Below are 23,506 nucleotides of genomic sequence, written 5' to 3'. Positions count from 1 at the left end.
TATATAATATTTGTATTTGCCATGTAATTAATGGTGTATAAAATATCTACATGTTCCTTCCATGACATTATGAACACCTCTTTCCATGAGACTGACCAGGTGAATCCAGGTGAAAGCTATGATCCCTTATTGATGGCACTTATTAAATCCACTTCAATCAGTGTAGATTAATGGGAGGATTTTTAAGCATTGAGCCATGAATTGTGTGTGTGCCATTCAGAGGGTGAACTGGCAAGACAAAATATTTAGGAGCCTTTGAACATGGTATGGTAGTAGGTGCCAGGAGTACCGGTTTGAATGTGTCAAGAACTGCAACGCTGTTAGGTTTTTCCACGCTCAACAGTTTCCCGTGTGTATCAAGAATGGTCCACCATCCAAAAGACATCCAGCTAACTGATACACATGTGGGAAGCATTCCCTGATGAATTGAGGCTGTTCTGAGGGCGACTCAATATTAGGAAGGTGTTCCTTTATGTTTTGTACACTCAGTGTATATTATTCAAATGTTATTTGTCACATGTGCCAAATACAACCGGTGTAGACCTTACAGTGAAATGCTTACTTACAAGCCCTTAACCAACAATGCTTTAAGAAGTTATTATGAAAAATAACAAATGATTAAACAGCAGCAGTAAAATAAGTGAGGCTATATACAGGGGGTACCGGTGTGGGGGAACCGGTTAGTTGAGGTAATATGCTCATGTAGGTAGAGTTGGTAGTTCGTGACAATGCATAGATTATAAACAGAGTAGCAGCAGCGTAAAAGAGGGGTCTGGGTAGTCCTTTGATTAGCTGTTCAGGAGCCTTATGGCTTGGTGGTAGAACCTGTTAAGAAGCCTTTTGGACCTCGTCTTGGCGCTCCGGTACCGCTTGCCGTGCGATAGCAGAGAGAACAGTCTATGACTAGGGTGGCTGGAGTCGTTGACAATTTTTAGGGCCTTCCTCTGACACCGCCTGGTATAGAGGCCCTGGATGGCAGGAAGCTTAAGGCTGTACTGGGCCGTACGCACTACCCTCTGTAGTGCCTTGCGGTTGGAGGCCGAGCAGCTGCCATACCAGGCAGTGATGCCTTTTTAGGGTCTGAGGACCCATGCCAAATCTTTTCAGTCTCCTGAGGGGGAATAGGTTTTGTCAAGCCCTCTTCACGACTGTCTTAGTGCGTTTGGGCCATGATAGTTTGTTGTTGATGTGGACACCAAGGAACTTGACGCTCTCAACCTGTTCCACTACAGCCCCGTCGATGAGAACTGGTATTCATCTTGATATCAACTCTCCTCCCTGTTTCTGCAGCTGTTCTAAAGAGTTGAACCAGTGGGAGCCTCTGACAGAGTACGGCCAGTCGAAAGGCAACAGCAACCCCTACCTGGTACTGGAGTGTGCCTGGAGAGTCTCCAACTGGGGCGCCATGAAGGAAGCGCTGGTACAGGTAGGGGATGCCCAACACACACACACACACACGCTGACACGGCTATACACAGACCACACAAGCGCACATAGACAGTCAGACAGACAGACACACACACTCGGCTGAGGTCTGGTTCCCAGCTCCAGAACTCTCGTAAAGCTGTGGAAATGTAGTTTGGCAGTCGTTAGGAAGGTTAATTTATCAGCCTCGTGTTTTCTAAAGCAGAGTAGAGGAGGGAACGTGATAGTAGCTGACACATAACAAATACTCCTGCCTTGCTTTCCGCTCAAGGAGATTTTGAAACGAGGCACTGTCCTGAGGTGACATCTCATTAAACTGTCCAGCAAAACCTTTTAACTAGCAGCCTCTTGCATTCAGTCGCTCTCTCTTTCTCGGTCTCTTGGCATGGGAAACATACGTTTACATTGCCAAAGCAAATGGAATAGACAACAAACAAGGAACATTTTGTAAACATTACACAATTTTTAAAAGAATAGACATTTCAAATGTTATTATTGGCTATGTAGAGTGTTGTAACAATGCAAGTTTTTGAAGTTTTAAAGGAAAATAAATATGGTTTGTAATTACAATGTTTGTGCTCCACTGGTTGCCTCGCTCTCGCTCTCTCTCTCTCTCTCTCTTCCATGGTTTTGCATAGATCTAATATTTACGTGTCTGCGTGATTAATTGGCCCAAAATCTGTTGTGTGTTTTGTTACGTGGCGGTGGTAGAAGACAGAGTAGAGCAGGCTGCTGCTGTTGTGGTGAGGCTCCGTCTGTCTATCTGAATGGCCCAGCTTTCAATTAAACAGCCTCTGATAAGGCCACCACTGTCTACGGGAGATTCATCACCTATCCCTCGTCTGTGATAAGTGCACATTGAACGATCGCTGTAATTCTCTCCCCCATCAACACACACAGACCAAGACACACACACACACACACCTAATAATGTTTCCCAGGTTTGACTGCGCAGAAGGCAGGCTCCCATTGGGCTTTTGTTAGTGTTGTGGTTAATGCACTCAGTGGTCTGATCAATATAGTCTCTGCTCACCTCCGTGTCAGGCTGATTATTCATTAACCACTCAGGCCTTTTAAAAATGATGAGGAGAATGAATTGAACAGCTGGTGTATTGTGTCCTGTTAGAGTGCTGCTTTGTGACAGTGGCATGAAGTAATTCACTTGAGATGCACACAAAGAATTGCAGTCCAAATAGGCTCACTTTCTCATATGCACCGAACGTGTGTGTGGGTGTGTAACCTGTCTCTAATCTGTAAGGTGGAGCTGAGTTGTCCTAAGGAGATGGCGTGGAAGGTGAACATGCACCGTGGTTACCTGGCTATCTGCCATCCAGAGGAGCAGCAGCTCAACTTCATAGAACGGCTGGTGGAGATGGCCTCCAGTCTGGCCATACGGGAGTGGAGGAGACTGCCTCACATCGTGTCCCACGTACACACACCACTACTTCAGGTAAGAGATGAGGGAGGCAGACACAAGCACCACCTGAATATGTCTCAATTCTTAATCAAGATGAAATAAAAGTCTGGAACACGTCTCTTTTGATCACTGTATTGCCAAATGAAGAGTCGATCAGTGATCCCAGCCAATTTACTGGGGAAAACACTGATGATCTGTTTTCTGGGAATGAAGAGGGGAAAACACTTCCCTGGAAGTGCAATAAAAACAAGAGGGAGGGAGATAATGGAGTGAGACAGACTGAGAAGGAGGAAAAGAAAGAGGAGAGTGAAATAAAATGGACGAAAGAGGAGAGGGATTGAGAGGAAAAGAAAAATGGAGACAGAAAGTAAAGTAGCGAGACCGAGGCAGTAACTTTAGACTGTCTGTAATTGCTTCCCCCCCCCCCCCATCAGATAGTGTTTGAATAAATACCTGTTCCAAAATTACATTTGCATGATGAATGACTACTCCAAAATGAAGGTTATAAATGTGCCATCAGCTGATATTAACAGATAATTGTGAGAATATTGTACTGCCCAATTTATTTTGTTTCTGGTGATTTGATTTGGTCGGTCCACCGACCGATTCAGGACATTTCTCTTTTTGAAGGCAGCTATTTGAATTGCGTGCTGCTACATTCATTTGTCTGTGGTCCCATTCATTATAAAAGCAGGAAAACAACTTTTCTTTCCTGCTTAGTGAACTCAGCAGTCGTAAATCTTTATTTCAGTACCATACACTTAAAGCCCGGAGAGCCTCTAAAACAAAGGCTTTCTGCAGGTAAATAACTAGAATCAAACTGCATTCGGAATCAAGCCATCAAAATAAAGGACTTTCCAATGAATTTACACCAGCTATATTGATCGTTGGCTTTAGTATTAATCTTGATTGATGGGTTGATGAAAATGATTGATCGTCATTCGTGTGTAGATTCTAGCAGCTCAACAGCATTTCATATCCCGGTTTAGACTCTCTGTACTCACTAAAGATCCCATGGCACTTATTGTAGGGGTGTTAACCCCGGTGTCCTGGCTAAATCCCCAGTCTGGCCTTCATACCATCATTCACCTAATCATCCCCAGCTTCCAATTCTCATTCATCCCCTCTTCCCTGTAACTATTCCCCAGGTCGTTGCTGTAAATGAGAATGTGTTCTCAGTCAACCTACCTGGTTAAATAGAACAAATAAATTAGACCCTTCAGAATGGAGACTACATACCTTTTAGTCTTTGTCTGAAAGAAGTGATTAGCCATTAAAGTAATATGATGTTGTGTCCCTGTCACCAGCCCTAGCCTTAATATGATGTTTTGTCCCTGTCACCAGCCCTAGCCTTAATATGATGTTCTGTCCCTGTCACCAGCCCTAGCCTTAATGATGTTCTGTCCCTGTCACCAGCCCTAGCCTTAATGATGTTCTGTCCCTGTCACCAGCCCTAGCCTTAATATGATGTTTTGTCCCTGTCACCAGCCCTAGCCTTAATATGATGTTTTGTCCCTGTCACCAGCCCTAGCCTTAATATGATGTTTTGTCACCAGCCCTAGCCTTAATAGGATGTTCTGTCACCAGCCCTAGCCTTAATAGGATGTTCTGTCACCAGCCCTAGCCTTAATAGGATGTTCTGTCACCAGCCCTAGCCTTAATAGGATGTTCTGTCATCCAGCCCTAGCCTTAATAGGATGTTCTGTCACCAGCCCTAGCCTTAATGATGTTCTGTCCCTGTCACCAGCCCTAGCCTTAATATGATGTTCTGTCCCTGTCACCAGCCCTAGCCTTAATATGATGTTTTGTCCCTGTCACCAGCCCTAGCCTTAATAGGATGTTCTGTCACCAGCCCTAGCCTTAATAGGATGTTCTGTCACCAGCCCTAGCCTTAATAGGATGTTCTGTCACCAGCCCTAGCCTTAATAGGATGTTCTGTCACCAGCCCTAGCCTTAATAGGATGTTCTCTCACCAGCCCTAGCCTTAATAGGATGTTCTGTCCCTGTCACCAGCCCTAGCCTTAATATGATGTTCTGTCCCTGTCACCAGCCCTAGCCTTAATATGATGTTCTGTCCCTGTCACCAGCCCTAGCCTTAATATGATGTTCTGTCCCTGAAGGTAAATAGAAGGATCAAAGTGGCTTATCAACTATCAGGTGTTTGCTTCTCGGACCTCATTTCAGAGAAGGTTTTTCCAATAGTCATCATAAGCCTGTAATACAGTGGGCTAATGGGTTTGGAATTGGCCTGAACATCCTGCCTTTCTTACTGTCATAGAGAAAGAACAGAAACCCTGCCAAGTCTCATCCCTCCGTCTTCTGTACCCCTCCTTCTCTTTCTCTGTTTACCCTGGCCCTCTGTCTCGCGCGCTCTCTCTCTCTCTCGCACTCTCGTTCCAATTATTTCCTGTCACCACTGTTCTCCACACTCATTCTTTCTTCATCTCCTCCCCTTCTCTCTCCATTCCTCCATTCTCTCAAAACCCTTAAACTTTCCCACCCCTCTCCTCCCCAACCAGGCTGCCCAGCAGATCATTGAGCTCCAGGAGGCGGCCCAGATCAACGCCGGATTGCAGCCAGCTAACCTGGGCCGTAACACCAGCCTCCACGACATGAAAACTGTGGTGAAGACCTGGAGGAACAGGCTGCCCATCGTCTCTGACGACCTCTCCCACTGGAGCAGCATCTTCATGTGGCGGCAGCACCACTACCAGGGTAGGACTCACACCTATCGCTACTCACAATGGGGACGTCTCTAAAAGGCCATAGTGAGCTGAACCCCTCAGGCTCTCTCTACCTTCCCAAATGTCAGCTCTCTAAATGACTTGTTTACTCCGCATGACACACACACACACACACACACACACACACATACATATGAGAGGGGGAGAGAAGAGACAGACAGACAGTGAGTGTGAAAGAGAGGTAGGGGGGGGGGGGGGAAGCAATGCCAAGGGACTGCATGACAGCACAGACTAAGTTGGCGGGAGGGAAAGAGCTGGAGATAAGAAGAGGTGAAACTCTGTGGCAAAGAGGGGGAGGAAGGAGGAGTGGATATGAAAAGGACAAGAGGAAGGAAAGAACAGTACAAAAAACAAAGAGGGGAAAGATGGAACAAATTTGAGGTAGAAGATGAGGAGACATGGTAAATAAAGGGAGAGTTGAGTGAATTTAAAAATCTGGTCTCGTTGTTGTCTGTGTCCTCTATAACATGACACACGCTGTGGTGCCAGGCGTTGTCCTGCAGTGACTTTGAAACCATTCAGACTTAGCATCCTGAAAGATGTCAGTGGCAGCTTTAGTGCTGCTATGAAACTACTACAGCTATGATGACTGGTGTAACTACAAACCTCGAGAGAACATGAGACATCATTGTCTTTGATATTCATCCTTAGTTATATTTCTAATGCTTTCATCCAAATTAACTTTGTTACATAGTCAAGCTCAATAATATGGAGCCCCCTCTACTCTACACTGACTGGACTGTAGTGACATCTTGTTCTCCTCCTTCCTATCCCAGCCATCGTGACGGCGTATGAGACCAACACGCAGCACGACCCCAACACCAGCAATGCCATGCTGGGGGTCCACGCCTCCGCCTCTGCCATCATCCAATATGGCAAGATAGGACGCAAACAGGTACCATGCTCACTGTGTGATAAATCACTATCTGCCAAGATTACGTGTTCACCAGGGTTGGATTTAATTTCAGTTGCCAAATCTGGAAATGGAAGATTAGATTAGAGCATTGAAAATAAAATGTCCCATTCTTTTGAAGGTTTTCCAATTTATGAATTGAATTGTTTCCAACTCCTGTGTGGCTCAGTTGGTAGAGCATGGTGCTTGCAATGCCAAGGATCGTGGGTTCGATTCCCACGGGCCACCCATACAAAAAAATGTATGCATGCATGAGCTTTGGATAAAAGCGTCTACTAAATTGCACATACAGTGCCTTCAAAGTATTCACACCACTCTCCTTTTCCACATTTTGTTGTTAACAGCCTGAATTTAGAGATTTTGTCACTGGGCGAATTCTGTTTTTAGATTTTGTATTACAAATTAATTAAATGAAAAGCTGAAACATCTTGTGTCAAAAAGTGTTCAAGCCCTTTGTTATGGCAAGCCGAAATAAGTTCAGGAGTCAAAATCGGTGTGGAAAATGAATGCTCAGTTTCAGTCGCGCACGGCATTGCAGTACCCCAGCAGCATTTTAGCCACAGACTTATGTGCCGTCTAGTTTGTGTTTTAGAATTGTGCAATGTGCATAACTTGACTTTTTCTATGGAATTGGCATATCGTTCTCATTCTGAGAAGTAGGGTGATTTTTCTCCAGGTAAGCCACTTGATTTCCAGTTGTTCAACCAGTTGGGAGACAAGTGTTTATTCATAACAGGTCAACTCTTCTACCTTGTTAGCAAGCAAATACATCCAAGTTGGCTAGACTTGAAATATACATCTTAACTGGCTTACTCACTAGCGTGTGGGCTTGAGAGATTGTTAATGAGACCTGTTAATGGTTGCACCACCAATAATGACCATGGTTCTGGTTACATTTGTAACAAAAGGGGAATTTTCATGGACTTGAAAGACTGAAGTGATTTTTGCTAAATAAAGCAGGTAAAACTATTTAGGTCATTTTATTAGTGGGGTCTTATGGTTGTGGAAGGCTTATGTTTAGCCTTCGTATCATTTTAGAAGCCCTGAATTCATTAGATTATTCCTGACTTTTTGAAATGTGGTGTAGTGATCTTTTAATTGTACTACAAAGCTTATTCAGAGATTTAAAAACAAACAAAAAATTGAGGGTAACACTGAATGTAGAAAACATTAACACATTACAAATATTGAGTTGCACCCACTTTTGCCCTCAGAACAGCCTCAATTCGTCAGGACATAGACTCTACAAGGTGTTAAAAGCGTTCCACAGGGATACTGGCCCATGTTGACTCCAATGCTTCTGACAGTTGTCAAGTTGGCTGGATGTCCTTTGGGTGGTGGACCATTCTTGACACACACGGGAAACTGTTTTGCGTGAAAACCCCAGCAGCGTTGTAGTTCTTGACACTACCATACCCCGTTCAAAGGCACTTACATCTTTTGTCTTGCTCACTCAACCTCTGAATGGCACACATACACAATACCTGTCTCAAGGCTTAAAAATCCTTCTTCAACCTGTCTCTTCCCCTTCATCTACACTGAAGTGGATTTAACAAGTGACATCAATAAGAGATTATAGCTTCCACCTGGAATTATCTTGTCAGTCTGTCATGGAAAGAGCAGGCGTACCTAATGTTTTGTACACATGGTATATTGTGAATTGCCCATAAGTTTTGAATTGCCCAGCCCTAATTCTGTGTTCAATAATAGTGGTTAACATTATGTCTGAGGGACCTTACAGACCAATTATCTGTAAGGTCCCTCAATTGAGTCATGAATTTTAAGCACAGATTTCACAACAAAGACCAGGGAGATTTTCCAATGCCTTTCAAGAAGGGCACGGATTGGTAAATATGTTAAAAAAAGAAAAGGGAAAAAAAAGAAGAAATTAAAATAAAGACATTTGAATTTCCCTTGGAGCACGGTGAAGTTAATAATCAGGCTTTAGATGGTGTATCACACCCAGTCACTATAAAGATATAGGCGTCTTTCCAAACTCCGTTGCCGGATAGGAAGAGAACCAGAGTCCAATGGCGATTTTAAAACTATTACAATGGCTGTGATGTGAAAACTGAGGATGGATCAACATTGTAGATACTCCACAATACTAACCTAAATGACAGAGTGAAAAGGAAGCCTGTACAGAATAAAAATGTTCCAAAACATGCATCCTGTTTGCAACAAGGCACTGAAGTAATACTACATACTTTTTATGCTGAATACAAAGCATTGTTTGAGGCAAATCCAATGCAATACTTCACTGAGTACCACTAATTATATTTTTACGCTGGTTTGAAAGGAGTTTTTAGGATAAAATGGAATACAGCCAAAATCCCAGAGGAAAACCTGGTTGTCTGCTTTCCAACAAACACTGGGGGACGAATTCACCTTTCAGCAGGACAATAACATAAACCAAGATGACATTGACTGTTCCTGAGTGGCCTAGTTACAGTTGACTTAATTAAATCAACTTGACAATCTATGACAAGACTTGAAAATGGCTGTCTAGCAATGATCAATAACCAACTTGAGCGCTTGAAGAGTTTTTTTTAAAAGGTGTGCAAATCCAGGTGTGCAAAGCTCTTAGACTTACCCAGAAAGACTCACAGCTGTAATCGCTGCCAAATGTGATTGGGGTTGAATACTTATCTAATCAATATTCAACATTTCCTTCCACTTTGACACTGGAGTATTTTGTGTAGATCGATGACCATAAATGACAATTTAAATGTATTTTTAATCCCACTTAGTAACACTGTGGATAAAGTACTGACTGAAGGCACTGTATTATAATGTTATTACTATTTTTAATGTTATGAACCTGTATGCTTCCCCTCAGGGTCTTGTGAACGTGTCTCTGGACATCCTGAGTCGTATCCACACCATCCCCACGGTGCCCATCATAGACTGCTTCCAGAAGATCCGCCAGCAGGTCAAATGTTACCTGCAGCTGGCAGGGGTCATGGGCAAGAACGAGTGTATGCAGGTGAGGAAGTGGTCATTTGGAGCTCAGTTGGTAGAGCATGACGCTTGCAACGCCAGCGTAGAGGGTTCAATCCCCGGGACCACCTGTTTGTACATGTGTGCCTGACTAAGTCGCTTTGGATAAAAGCATCTGCTAAATGGAATATATTATTACATGAAGTATGTTTTAGTGATGATAAGACCTTTTTTATCTGATAAATGTTCCCCTGTCTGAAGTTTTTTCCCCCATTTTTAAAAACCCCATTGAAGACTTCACTTCAATGCCTTTTGAAATACATGATCTTAAATGATGACAGAACGCTTATTGAAATTCACTTTCTAAATAGTGACTGAGTATATTTGGTGAACAAAGTTGTTTTCATCTCCCTCTGCAGGGTCTGGAGGTGATAGAGTCAACCAACCTGAAGTACTTCACCAAGGAGATGACAGCTGAGTTCTACGCTCTCAAAGGCATGTTCCTGGCTCAGATCAACAAGTATGTACTCCTCTAGACCGTTACAAGTGATGGCTGAGTATGACTGACTGTCTGGGTGTAGGACTGTCTGGGTGTAGGACTGTCTGGGTGTAGGACTGTCTGGGTGTAGGACTGTCTGGGTGTCTGAGTGTATGAATGAGCTCTTCAGGTTGACTTGGTGACGGACTCAGGTTCTAATCTCAGACTCTTATATCTAACCGTGTCCTCAACACACGCCCGTGTCTACACTACGTTCTCACTGCAGGGAGTGCCTGCAGAGCAAACACACACACACCTGTGTCTACACTATGTTCTCACTGCAGGGAGTGCCTGCAGAGCAAACACACACACACCTGTGTCTACACTACGTTCTCACTGCAGGGAGTGCCTGCAGAGCAAACACACACACGCCTGTGTCTACACTACGTTCTCACTGCAGGGAGTGCCTGCAGAGCAAACACACACACGCCTGTGTCTACACTACGTTCTCACTGCAGGGGGTGCCTGCAGAGCAAACACACACACGCCTGTGTCTACACTACGTTCTCACTACAGGGGGTGCCTGCAGAGCAAACACACACACACGCCTGTGTCTACACTACGTTCTCACTACAGGGAGTGCCTGCAGAGCAAACACACATGCCTCTGTTCCCTTCCCCAATCTCACATACCCGCACACACAAATAAACATGCACGCACACACACACACACACACACAACCCTCTCTATGCCCTTCCCAAATCACACATCCACACACAACCCACTTTCCCCCTCACCCTTCAGTGCCCACTCTCCTCATCAGCCCTGACATGACGGCTCCCCGCGGGGGTGAAATAAAAATGGGGGATAGCTTATTAAATATCCGCACCCAAATAATTAACTCGCTGGCAATTTACTGGAATCTCTGGTATCAGCAGAACTTAGCCTAACCTCAGCAGTAAGGACCCAACACAGTCATTACGAACACACACGCACACATACACACACACACTGCGGGAGTATGAACCGCTTTGGGCCTGGGGTTTGGGCCTGGGGTAGACAGTTGGGGCGTACAGTTAAGTGGTGTATCTGTGTGTGACTTGACACTCTGGGCGTTTCTCCCCCTCTACTCCACTCCCGCTGAGGAGAAACTGTTTATGTACTTTGACACGGCCAATGTGACGAGCACATAAAGTATGTCTGGAGGGGCCTGGTTTAGACTCCCACAGCAATCAGCCTCCATGTTCCTTTATGGCAATGCCAAATATGTTGTTATAGTAACCCTTTATAATTGATTGGCCCGCGAGCCATTTTAAAGCAGGTGTGCTTTCTCCTCGCTGTTTGAAACCTCTCCCAAAATGGTGGGGAAAGGTTGTTTGACTAAGTCCTGTTGAGCTCTTGTTTTGTTTACAGACAAGTGTTTTTATTTTGACTAAGGGGCAGATGTTTATTTTTTTTATGGGGTGCCTTGCCCCTTATTCCTTAATCAAGTCCTGAATTGGTTGTAAAATTATTCAAATGTTTTATGTCTTTGAAAGCGGTTGATGACTGTACATATTTTTCACCATCAGCATATACAACATTCAAACGTAGGTCTCTGCCAGGTTCCACCTTGTCTGTCTGTCTCCCTCGCTCTTCTTGGTATTTTCAGCTATAAACTGGAGCTGAACACTTGAGCCGTGAGTTCCAGATTCTGAAAGCAGGATCAAGAATCCTCTTCTGGGTTAAAGTTTATTCCAGTATACGGCGCCATTACCTGCTTTGTGACGTTGATGACATGTTGCGACGCTGTTAAACTGCTGTAATACTGTGTGGCTGGCTCTGACATACTCCACAACATTAAACGCTCCTTCACTGATGTAGTCATGTTACTTTCTAGCGCTAGCCGTAATAATGGGAGGAGAGCCTTGTCGATGAGGGGAAGTTTTAAAACTGATCGCTATTGATATACATATTCGAAATATAATTTTAACACTATCCTCGCTCTCTGCCGTACTCTACCCTTTCCCAATCTCCATTTTGCTACATCCTTCATCCCCTCTTCTCTCTCAACGTACTCTCCCCTCTATTCTCTCTTCCTCTCCATATCCCCATCCCCCTCTTTCTCCTTATCTTCCCATGTTCCCCCTCTTTCTCCTCTATTCTCCCTTACTCACTCTTCATTCCCCCCCTCTTTCTCATCTATTCTCCCTTACTCACTCTTCATTTCCCCCCTCTTTCTCCTCTATCCTCCCTTCTCCCTTACTCACTCTTCATTTCCCCCCCTCTTTCTCATCTATTCTCCCTTACTCACTCATTCATTTCTCCCCCTCTCCAGGTCAGAGGAGGCCAACAAGGCGTTCTCGGCAGCGGTCCAGATGCATGATGTCCTGGTGAAGGCCTGGGCCATGTGGGGGGACTACCTGGAGAACATCTTCGTTAAGGAGCGCCAGCTGCACCTGGGTGTCTCCGCCCTCACTTGCTACTTGCACGCCTGCCGACATCAGAACGAGAGCAAGTCACGGAAGTACCTGGCCAAGGTGGGTTAGAGATGGAGTTCTGCTCGTGTGATCCAAGCACAACTGAGCTGGAGTTCTGCCTCATGAGGAACAGCTACTAGTAACCTTCCAGCTTCTGTGAAGGACATGGCTCTAGCATGCCATCATTCGGTGTAAGCAACTGCTAATATTATGGATCACAAATGGTGAAAATGCTAGAGTTACGTTTATTTGCTTGCCTTGCCTTGCAACTTCACCTGTGAAGGTCTCTCATACGGATGAACAGGAAAGCACCTGTGAAGGTCTCACACGGATGAACAGGAAAGCACTTGTGAACTTAAACCCACAAATGGTTTTCAGTGTGTAGGAGTTATTTTCATTTAGACATAATTTAGACTCCACTGGGCTGTAACTAAGAGAAAGCACTTCCTCTTTCTGATTGTTTGCGTGGCGCACCTATGTCAAAGAAACACCATCTATTCTTCAGCACCAATCACTACTATAGTCTCCTTTTCTCTAGGGAAGGGATTATCAACTAGATAAAGTCTGAGGACGATTTTTTTTCTTGAGTGGATGGTCAGGGGGTCGGAACATATCAACAAATAATTTGTAGACTGCAAATTGACTGCCCGAAGCCGAAACAACAGATATAATATTTGTCTAAAACGTAATAATTTCAAACCTTGCATACATTTGTGTATGAGTACATGTATCTCTCTATTATGCGTGGGAATATTTTGGAACTTAGAGCGGATTTGCCCCCCAACATGCAACAATTTTAGTATTTGGAAATCAGTCATTTGAAATGAATTCATTAGGCCCTAATCTATCGCTTTCACATGACTGGGAATGAATGATCAGATGCCATAAAAAAAAAAAGGAAGTTTGGCGTGGGTCAGAAAACCAGTCAGTATCTGCTGTGAACACCATTTACCTCATGCAGTGCGACACACTTCCTTTACATAGAGTTGAACAGGCTGTTGATTTTAGTATGTTGTCCCAATCCTCTTCAATGGCTGTGTGAAGTTGCTGGATATTGGTGGGAACTGGAACATGTCGATCCAGAGCATTCCGAACATGCTCAATAGGTGACATGTCTGAGTATGCAAGCCGTGGAAGAACTGGGACATTTCCAGCTTCCAGGAATTGTGTACAGATCCTTGCAACATGGAGCCATGCATTATCATGCTGAAAGATGAGCTGATGGCGGCGGATGAATGGCACGACAATGGGCTTCAGGATCTCGTCACGGTACCTCTATGTATTCAAATTGCCATAGAAAAAAATGCAATTGTGTTCGTTATCCGTAGCATATGCCTGCCCATACCATAACCCCACCACCACCATGTGGCCTGTTATAGCTGTCAGGAAGCTTGGCCCCAGTGATGTACTGGGCCATACGCACTACCTTCTGTAGCACGTTATGGTTGAACGCTGAGCAGTTGCCATAGCTGGCGGTGATGCAACCGGTCAGGATGCTCTCGGTGGTGCAGCTGTAGAACTTTTTTGAGGATGCCCATGCCAAATTCTGTCTCCTGAGGGGGAATAGGAGTTGTCGTGCCCTCTTCACGACTGTCTTGGTGTGTTTGGACCATGATAGTTTGTTGATGAGGTGGACACCAAGGAACTTGAAGCTCTCGACCCGCTCCACTACAGCCCTGTTGCTGTAAGTGGGGGCGTGTTCTGCCCTCCTTTTCCTGTAGTCCACGATCAGCTCCTTTTGTCTTGCTCACATTGAGGGAGAGGTGGTTGTCCTAGCACCATGCGGCCAGGTCTCTGATCTACCTATAGGCCGTCCCATCGTTGTCTGATCAGGGCTACCATAGTTGTCGTCTACAAACTTAATGATGGTGTTGGAGTCCTTCTTGGTCACGCACTCGTGGGTAAACAGGGAGTACAGGAGGGGACTAAGCACACACCCCCTGAGGGGGCCCTGTGTTGAGGATCAGGGTGGAAGATGTGTTGCCTACCCTTTACATGTTATTTTTGTTCTATGTATGTGTGTATGCACACACTGAGTGTACAAAACATTAAGGATGAATGCATGTTAAAGCTATGATCCCTTATCAATGTCACTTGTTAAATCCACTTTAATCTGTGTCGATAAAGGGGAGGGTACAGGTTAAACTGGGGGGGGGGGGGCAACAACTCAATATTAGGAAGGTGTCCTTAATGTTTTCTACACTATATATATTCATTAATTCTCAGGAAACCTGGCAGTCAAATAAAATGAACCACAGAAAATATTGGTATGCCAGTTGGGGAACCCTAAAATGACTGAATACAAGTTCACCAGCCACCCCAATTCCCCCTCTGCTTCAGACTGACCATCACCAACAACCAGACCAATCAGTAGTACACACTCTGATCCTTTGATGCGCTCTCTGGAGGTCATGACCTAGCTGACTGTGGTACCAGAAACGGCGGACAGTTGTAGCTAATAGTCCTACAGCAAAGCTATTGCAGGGGGGGGTGTTGAATCTTCTGCTCTGTGTTGTAGAAATATGTCCAGGTAAGATGCTGTAATTGGATCCTTCTTGTGTGATGGTGGACATTGGACAGCAGCATAGAAAACACTAAATGGGCAGTAGGGCATCATTAACATGACGATCCCCTGACTCTTTCACCTGTAGTAAAAATGAGAAATGGGACAAAAGTCTCTCCCTCTCCAGTATTAGCTGTGAATATTGGCCGTCACACAAGTACTATAATCAGCTCTTACAGAAATAATCAGGGCCATTAGCTTCCATTTCCTCTGGGCTGGTGTTTCTGGGGGGATAACATTAAACAGTGCACTCTCACACAAGGGGGTGGGGGGGGTGTATGTTGCCCTTGCTATTGTATGGAGAGAGGAGATGGCTGGCCGGGGCTCGGTAACCGGGGATGTGTCCCAAATGGCTCCCTATATAGTGCACTACTTTTGAAAAGTAGTGCACTATATAGGGAATAGCTTTCTGTTTGGGACACATCTTGGGTCTGGTCCTGGCAGCATTTAGAGCCTGATGGATGAGCAGAGATGTCCAGTGATTATCAGTAATTATACACAAGCTGTGTGGCCTAGCTGGCTGGCTGATAGGGGGTGGGGGGGTTAATGTCTCCATCAACAGCCCCCCCAGGAGGGAGTTCACCTGCTCTGTGACCCACTCCTCCCCTTCTCAAAGCGGCTAAAGCTTGCCAAGGAACGCAACCTCCCTCTCACTGTTCATGTGTGCCACTGATCTGAGCTCCAGAGATGGTCTGGTGATGATATTACAGGCAATTAAGCCCTTTAGTCACCATTTGAAATGTTGATGTAATTTGTGTCCATGCTGCCTGAGCTCGCCAGCAACCTCCCTCTAACGGTGTCACTGTTCTCTCTCCTGCCCCCCATTCCCAGGTGCTGTGGCTGCTGAGCTTTGATGACAAGAACACCCTGGCGGATGCTGTGGACAAGTACTGCATCGGGGTGCCGCCCATCCAGTGGTTGGCATGGATACCACAGCTCCTGACCTGCCTGGTGGGGTCAGAGGGCAAACCCCTGCTCAACCTCATCAGCCAGGTACGTCAACCTGTGTACCTACGGCACACCTGTGACCACTCACAACACCCGTACCCACAGAGATCCTATTCAATGAAGTTGTAATATGTAATTCTACGCCTGTACCCACCTCCCATCCATAGAATAAGCCCATCTGTCTACAGCACAGCCCGTTATAATTCTAGAGTAGAAAAAAGGAAAGGAAGCAATTGCTGCTCCATAGGTCTTATTCGATTGGTGCTCTTTGGCAAAGGGTTAATTGGTCAACAAAAAAAACAAGGAGCACCAAGGCACTCTTCATATTTTAATTCTATAAAAAGTGCCTTGGTCCTCGTTTTTTATTTTGTTTCTCAACTTTCCTGTACCTGTGACGGACAAGCTAAGGACCTTTCTGTACTACAAGCACTCAGCCCTCCTATCCTCCTCTCCTAAATGTAAATGTTCCCCCATCTGTATCTGGCCTTGCATCTGTCCGTCTGTAAATACTGAGTGGACAGGTGTGTGTATGTGTGTGTGCGCGCAGGCACGTCAGCCTAATCGAGATGGATTAACAGCACTCAGTGCCAGAGTGGCCTCTCTCCAGCACTTTCTATTTATCAAATTAACCATTCAGATTCCTCTCCTCATGTATTGGCTTCCCCTTCCTCCAGTGAGCCCTTTTCAATTATTTATAGAAGGAATGAATATTAAGTTAATATCAAACTCATCCGCAGTGCAGGAACAGAGCTGACAAATAAAGTAAGGGACTAATTTGCTTTCCGTTAATGGAGTATTATTTCCGAGCAATTGAGAGGTGGGAACTTCAAAGACTATTTGGCTACATCAAACACCCCTTATCCACCCAGTAGAGCGGGAAATGGGAGAGAAGAGACAGCGAGGGTGGGAGAAGAGGGAGCGAAGAGATTTATAGATAATCTCTCACGTGAAGTGGAAACACGCTATTCTAAGGCGAGTCAGACAAGCCCACATCACATCACATCACATCATCTTAATGGAATATAAATATGGTTTGTTTAGTTATTAAATCAGGGTTTCTCAACCTTTTTGTAGCCTATTAAGGTAATGGTGAGATCATGGAGAGGTTTATGAATGGCTTTTGCAGTTTGGTATTTGGGGAATGGATGGGTGAAGCATTTTGTCACTCGTCTGCCTTCCTCCTCATCATATGATGAGTGAAGGGTAAAAGGTTGACTGTCTGTAAAAGAGAAAAGCACCTTTTTAATGGATGGAAGCCTTTATCTTAGCGACGCTGAATAATTTAGTGTTGTGGGCGGCGGCCGCACGGCGTGATGCTTTAAAAACAGACAGTGAAATATTAATGAAGGTTAACCCTGAGGAGCAGAGGAGAGATGAATCACAGCGTTAACAGTCCTACAGCGAATCTAATCCCCCTCCAAAATATAACATCCTTCATCTCCCATTAAGAGCCTGATCTCTCCTTACGCTCCTCCTCCTTTCTCTCCTTCTGCCTCATCTTTAATGCCCTGCTAAGCTGCCACTTATCTATCCATCCCTCCATCCTCCTCTCCATCACCCAGCATAGCCCTCCCTCTGTGCTCCTCTGTACTGTTAATGGGAGGCTGAGCCAGGGTTAGTGAGGTGTCTCTTTACACCTACAGGTTATTCCTCACCCCTCTGTCAGCAGGGTAGGGGAACAGGGGTGTAGGGTGTCAGTCTAATGGGGCCTGAGAGGAGCTGTGGTCTGGGCTCAACCACCTTGTTGTCTCTGTCATCAAGGCCTCACTGTCACTGTGCATAACTCCCGTGTGTTGAGTTGATCGGCGTTCTATCTCCCACCTAGCAAAAGGTGCTGAGCTCACACCTATGGCCGTCCACCTGTCAAACTCTTACATCCATCCTGTTTATTCCCTGGATTGTTTGTGTCAAATCGTGTTTGGTTTTCTGAGGTGTCTTGATGACGTCTGTAGAAATGTAGATTATGGAGTGTATAGTTTGCGGATAAAGTTAATGCCGCTGAACTTAGGTCAGTCTCTAGCAGTCTAGGCCAAGGCAACCCTCTAAATTTAGGCACAGAGTTGTTGGAACCTGAAATACCCTCCAGGGTTTCATATCATATCTCCATTACACATTACAGAGCTGCTTGTAGGGTATCAATGTTGGATATTCTTTGGGATTCTCTGCAGCGTACACTCCTCTCCTGTGTGCAATGAGATCTCTGAGGGTAGCTTCTTCTTTGAATGGTAATCTGACCCCCCCCCCCCCCCCTCCCCCCGCTGTCTGCTAGGTGGGACGAGTGTACCCCCAGGCAGTCTACTTCCCCATCCGCACCCTCTACCTGACGCTCAAGATCGAGCAGAGGGAACGCTACAAGAGCGGTAAGTTGTGTGCGTGCCGGTTTCACCACGGTTTGAACATTAAAGGTGATGTTATGTCCCCTTTTGGACACGAAGGGTATGACTGTGTTTGAAAGCGGCGCTACTGTTGAGTAGCGTATTTATGTATTCACCTTGTAGGTGCAGGAGGGTTCTAGCTCACTGACTTCTTAAAGAAAAGCGTTTATCAAACAAAGCTATGACTTTGTTTTGCAGGCTTTGAAGTGCATTTTAGAACTCATTGTCTTTTTGCTTCCTAATGCCTTTTCTTTTATCTACACTCTCTCCTTTTCTCTTCTCTCATCTTTCTCACATCACTACCCCTCGATTCTGCCTCCACTGTCTTCACACCTCGTTTTTCTCTCTCCCCACCTCTTCCTCCTCTCCTCTCTAGACTCGGGCCAGCAGCAGCCCAGTTCGGTGGGGGCCCAGACCCACTCGGCGTCTGACCCGGGCCCCATCAGGGCCACGGCCCCTATGTGGCGCTGCAGCAGGATCATGCACATGCAGCGAGAGCTGCACCCCACCCTGCTCTCCTCTCTGGAGGGCATTGTGGACCAGATGGTCTGGTTCAGAGAGAACTGGCACGAAGAGGTGAGGCAGGGGCACCTGGTCACCTGGGATGGTGGTGAGAGGGTGTGTGTGTTAGAGGACTGTGTTAGTCAGCGACCCATGAATCCTTCATCCTCCTGAGTATTTATTTATATTCTACTCAGGAATGCAACGGAAATACCGGTGCAGACATTTCTAAACAAATTCAGATTTTTTTAGAAATGGTATGTTAACCCCCAGGTTTAACCACTGTTCAGTTCCCTGGCCACTGGTTTGAACAAGACAACTCTGCATCAACCTCCAACTCCTTCCCTGTATCCACACAACTCTCCCTTCTCTCCTCTGGCTCTCTTGTCAATGCTGTATGACTGAGTACACAGAGCTGCCAATTCCCTGTCCTCCTACACACCCAGGCACTCATCTGTTCTCCTATTTTCCACCACTACCATTAGCCACATCTGTTCAGTCCGGTGCTCCTCTCTACCTGAATAGTCTGAAGCCCTGTTGAAGGAAGGGCTCTGTCATGTTTCTGACATGGCGAAGCTAAACTGCGACTTTTCCATCCAACCTCCAACACAGCGAGCTTACAGACTGGAAAATGGAAGTGACTGTCAGTGAACGCAACATTTACACAGAGGATTAACTTCTTTTTCCTGAAACACTTTCAGCACCCACCTCTGGAATCACTCCCTCATCTAGAACACTATATCCTACCCCCCTATAGAAACCTTGACTGGTTTCTATAAACCGGGAGAGCGCTGACATAATACAAGCTTCCAAATGCAACTCGCCGGTGCTGCAAAGTGCTTTAGCAATGCTGCGTGGGAGAGGGGGGGTAGTAGTGTCTGTGCTCGGGGCTGCAGTCCGTTCCATTGGTTAAACCTGGACAGAGGAACACCGTGGGAACAACCTCACCTGGATACACCTGCCTGGGGAGAGGAGTTTTCAGTAGGGGGGGGGGGGACTATTGGAAAAGGAGGGAGGGTTGGCAGATTAGGGGGGTAAGGTGAGCTTGTGGGTGGCATATTTTGCTCACTATCAGCATTTTTAGGGTCAGAAACAGTGTATTATACATTATCAATATCTTCCTCCCCCCTTCCCATCCAGGTCCTGAGACAGCTCCAGCAGGGTCTGTTTAAGTGCTACTCGGTGGCGTTCGAGAAGAGCGGTGCCGTGTCGGACGCCAAGATCACGCCGCACACGCTGAACTTCGTCAAGAAGCTGGTGAGCACTTTTGGCGTGGGGCTGGAGAACGTCTCCAACGTTTCCACCATGTTCTCCAGCGCGGCGTCTGAGTCGCTCGCCCGCCGAGCCCAGGCCACCGCTCAGGACCCGGTCTTCCAGAAGATGAAGGGACAGTTCACCACAGGTACACACTGCTCTAACCTCATGTAGTTTGTTACTTCTGCTAGGTTAATTATTTCCCTATTATTGATTTTATTTTAAAGAAATATAACTCACTTTTGGAATCTTACTAACAGTGTTGACTCATAGGAATGTAGGGGTAAATCTCAAATCACACCCTATTCCTTATGCAGTGCTCCGTCTCATTCTAGCCATAGCCAGACATAACCAAGCTGCCAGATGTAGCCACGCTGTGTGCATCAGCAGGCCTGGGTTATTTTTCACCAGGCAGAAACAACAGAACAGTGTTGTTCCGGAACGTAATTGGGGCTTCTGAACCAGATGATTTGATTTAATGGAGGGCTGACGTATGTGTGTGTGTGCGTGTTTGCTGGGCTGGTTTGGGGTGTTGATTACACAGGCATTACACAGCTCTGCTAATCCAACCCACTGACTTGCCCTCCAGGCCTGTTTAGCGGTCATTTGGGTACATACAGGCACAGCATGTGGAGAAGATCAAAACGGTGCTTACTGGTACTGCAGCTCCAATGAGAGTTCAGTTTCAACTGAAGGATGTTTAATAGCAGTAAGAGAAACTATTGAAAAACTATAGATTTTTTTTATTGTGGCCTTTGTATTTGACCTCAGCAACTGTTGTAACTCAAATCATCAGCCTACCACATACTGCTTTCATAACAATACCTTGGAAACAGTTATGCAGAAGTTAATTTGAATCATGAAGCGCTCCGTTTATCTCTCGTATGCATGTATTTGTGCATGTTAGTCAGCGACCCATGAGACAGACCCTCATTCTCCTGAGTATTTATTTATATTCTACTTAGGAATGCAACAGACAGACAGGTGCAGACTGGCCCACGTAGAGACATTTCTAAAAAACAAATTATTTTTTGGAAATAGTACGTTAACCCCCAGGTTTAACCACAGTTCAGTTCCCTGGCCACTGGTTTAAACTAAGAATCTCTGCTGCAACCTCCAACTCCTTCCCTGTATCCACACAACTCTCCCTCCTCTCCTCTGGCTCTCTTCTCAACACTGTATGACTGAGTACACACACACAGAGCTGCTCATTCCCTGGCCTCCCTCTGTTCCCCCTCTTTTCCACTTCTGTTTTCCCCTCCACCAGACTGGAGAGGCTAGCTGAGCTAATGTGTCTGGCTAAGGTACTGCATGTTGACTGGGCAGGGAGAGGGAGAGAGGCTAGCTGGGCTAATGTGTCTGGCTAAGGTACTGCATGTTGACTGGGCAGGGAGAGGGAGAGAGGGCCAGAGAATAGAGAGCGAGAGAATGAAAATAAAATACAAAAGAGGGAAAGATAATTGAGTAATGGAGAAATTGAAAATTAGGAACACGAGCCTATGAGAGAGATGGAAAGCGGTAGAAGGGGAGCGTGTGGCATTCATTCATGTTACCAGATGTGTGGGTACTGGGTGCCAGCTGTGTTGGCTCGGCCAGGCGTCACCGGAGCTCCGACTCACAGGGTGCCTGCCGTCGCTCCCCAGCTGTACCCACGCCAACCGAGCGCCGCAGAGAAACCCGACAAGCCTCCGGAGCGGAACAAACAGGGTTTACAGCCCCGCAGCCTCGCTGCGTTACCCGCTCCCTCCCTCGCTTTCCCTGGGTTTGTGGGCCGGAAAATCTGTGTTTATGTGCGCACACATAACATTAGTCAGAGGGGACTGGGGGGGGGGGGGGGGGGGGGGGGGGCATTCAAATCCAATTATGGGGAATGCTCTTTGCACGAGGTACTGTTTTCTAAATGGATTCACTCCAAAGCGCTCTGCTTGTCAGATCCCTGGAAAAAAATATTTGAAATAACTTCACTGTTCACAGCAGCCAGCGCATGTTTTCAGCTACAATATGTTCACCTATCTCTGTCAGGCTCTCAAACTACAGTACATTGGCCACATGGCATGTGAATGCTCTTGAGTTTTTCAAACAATTTTCACACTGAAATAACTTTTCTGTAAAAGGGCATTTTACTTGGCTATGAGAAACACTCTGATAGGATTTTCTTATTTTGTCTGATGGGTTGTGCAGGTGAACATACAGAAATAAGTCTCCCTGCACTGAATCTACCGGACTAAACATTTTCTATTTTTATCAATAACAAATATAGCAGTTCAACACACAATCACACCAGTAGCCTTCTGCACTGCTGTTGTTGTATGAGACTGATTGGCTCTGAGGTCCAGACAGCCAACCAGTGGCCATCCAGCCGTTACATCTATTGCTGAACAAACCACTGAGTATAACTCACCTGAGACTTCCTGCTGCTGCGATAAAGTCTAGTGGCTATTTATAGAGACGGACCACTGACCACTGTGGTTCTCTGGTTATGGGGAGGGGAGGGGAGGGGGGGGAGCAGGGAGAGGGCAGTGAAAGAGGGCGTGTTACATGCCTCCTAGTGTTCCAGTCTCCGGTCAGGGAGAAGGTAGCTGTTTTAGGAGACTATGGATCAGAGAGAAGGGGGCTTGTTGTTAACAGAAGCATGAGATGACTGATCAGCGGTCAGTGAAAAAAGGAGCTGAAATAGCCCTCCTCCTTACTTCTGCTCTGACTCAGGTTCTACTATATGGCCAAGCTCCAATGTGTCAAAATGTGTTATATTTTCAGCTCTCCTATTATTTCCTATTTTTACATCACAAAACAATTGAGATGGTGATGAATTCTTGTAAAATGAAGACAGCCACAGTTCATGTATTCTATTTGTAGGTTATATATATACTTTTATGCTGCTGAATCATTGGCAATTCAATAAGACTAGCCTAATTCACCGTTTCCCCTAGGCTAGCAAACAGCAGGCAGGTAAAATGGATGCTATGAAGGAACATTGGATTTAAAAAAAAAGGTTTATTTAAAGTGTAAGAGTTCACTCCGAAAGAGGTTTGAAATGGCAAGGCCTTTCATTCTCTGATACACTTTCATGGTTTCATTACAACAAGCAAAGCACAACAGGCTTGTAATAATGGAGCAGGTTTGTACCTGTTTGATAAAGATGTCCTGGGGCCATCACCGTGGCTCCCTTTCTGCTTGCACCTTTTGTTCTACCGTTCCCTCCCAAGAATATGCACAATGTCAGTTGTGTCTTGAATATGAAATGTAAACCCTTGTGATTGTATCAGTAGACTAGCTCCATGGGGGACTGGGTGGAAAACGTACAGCACTTTGGTTGATATGGCAACGAAGCGCTTATTTCTGCCTCTTACGCATTGGTTCTTTTCAGTCTCAGCTTTGCTGTCATTGGTCATTTATCTTATTGCCTTATTTCCATCTGTCAATCTGACCATTTTTGAGCTCTCTTTGACCCTTAATAGATAAACCATGTGAACCCAAACTTTGAATTTC

The 23,506-nt window shown here is 45.6% G+C and overlaps 1 protein-coding gene across 4 annotated transcripts in view; it reads left to right on the top strand.

Moving 5' to 3' along the window:
- The window catches only part of LOC110499190 (transformation/transcription domain-associated protein), a 77,840-nt gene that overhangs the window by 45,327 nt on the left and 9,007 nt on the right, over window positions 1-23,506 (top strand). For all 4 annotated transcript variants that reach the window (XM_036956021.1, XM_036956020.1, XM_036956019.1 and 1 more), the window contains 11 exons: window positions 1,291-1,426; window positions 2,684-2,875; window positions 5,362-5,557; window positions 6,363-6,481; window positions 9,339-9,485; window positions 9,859-9,959; window positions 12,235-12,436; window positions 15,771-15,932; window positions 18,157-18,247; window positions 18,639-18,838; window positions 19,904-20,165. In XM_036956021.1, the coding sequence (XP_036811916.1) occupies window positions 1,291-1,426; window positions 2,684-2,875; window positions 5,362-5,557; window positions 6,363-6,481; window positions 9,339-9,485; window positions 9,859-9,959; window positions 12,235-12,436; window positions 15,771-15,932; window positions 18,157-18,247; window positions 18,639-18,838; window positions 19,904-20,165 (1,808 nt within the window). The remainder of the gene's footprint in view (window positions 1-1,290; window positions 1,427-2,683; window positions 2,876-5,361; window positions 5,558-6,362; window positions 6,482-9,338; window positions 9,486-9,858; window positions 9,960-12,234; window positions 12,437-15,770; window positions 15,933-18,156; window positions 18,248-18,638; window positions 18,839-19,903; window positions 20,166-23,506) is intronic.

This window comes from Oncorhynchus mykiss, chromosome 20 (assembly GCF_013265735.2).
Source record: "Oncorhynchus mykiss isolate Arlee chromosome 20, USDA_OmykA_1.1, whole genome shotgun sequence".
NCBI lineage: Eukaryota > Metazoa > Chordata > Actinopteri > Salmoniformes > Salmonidae > Oncorhynchus > Oncorhynchus mykiss.
Note: the sequence above shows the minus strand (reverse complement) of the source record. Positions and strands in the feature narration are given on the sequence as shown.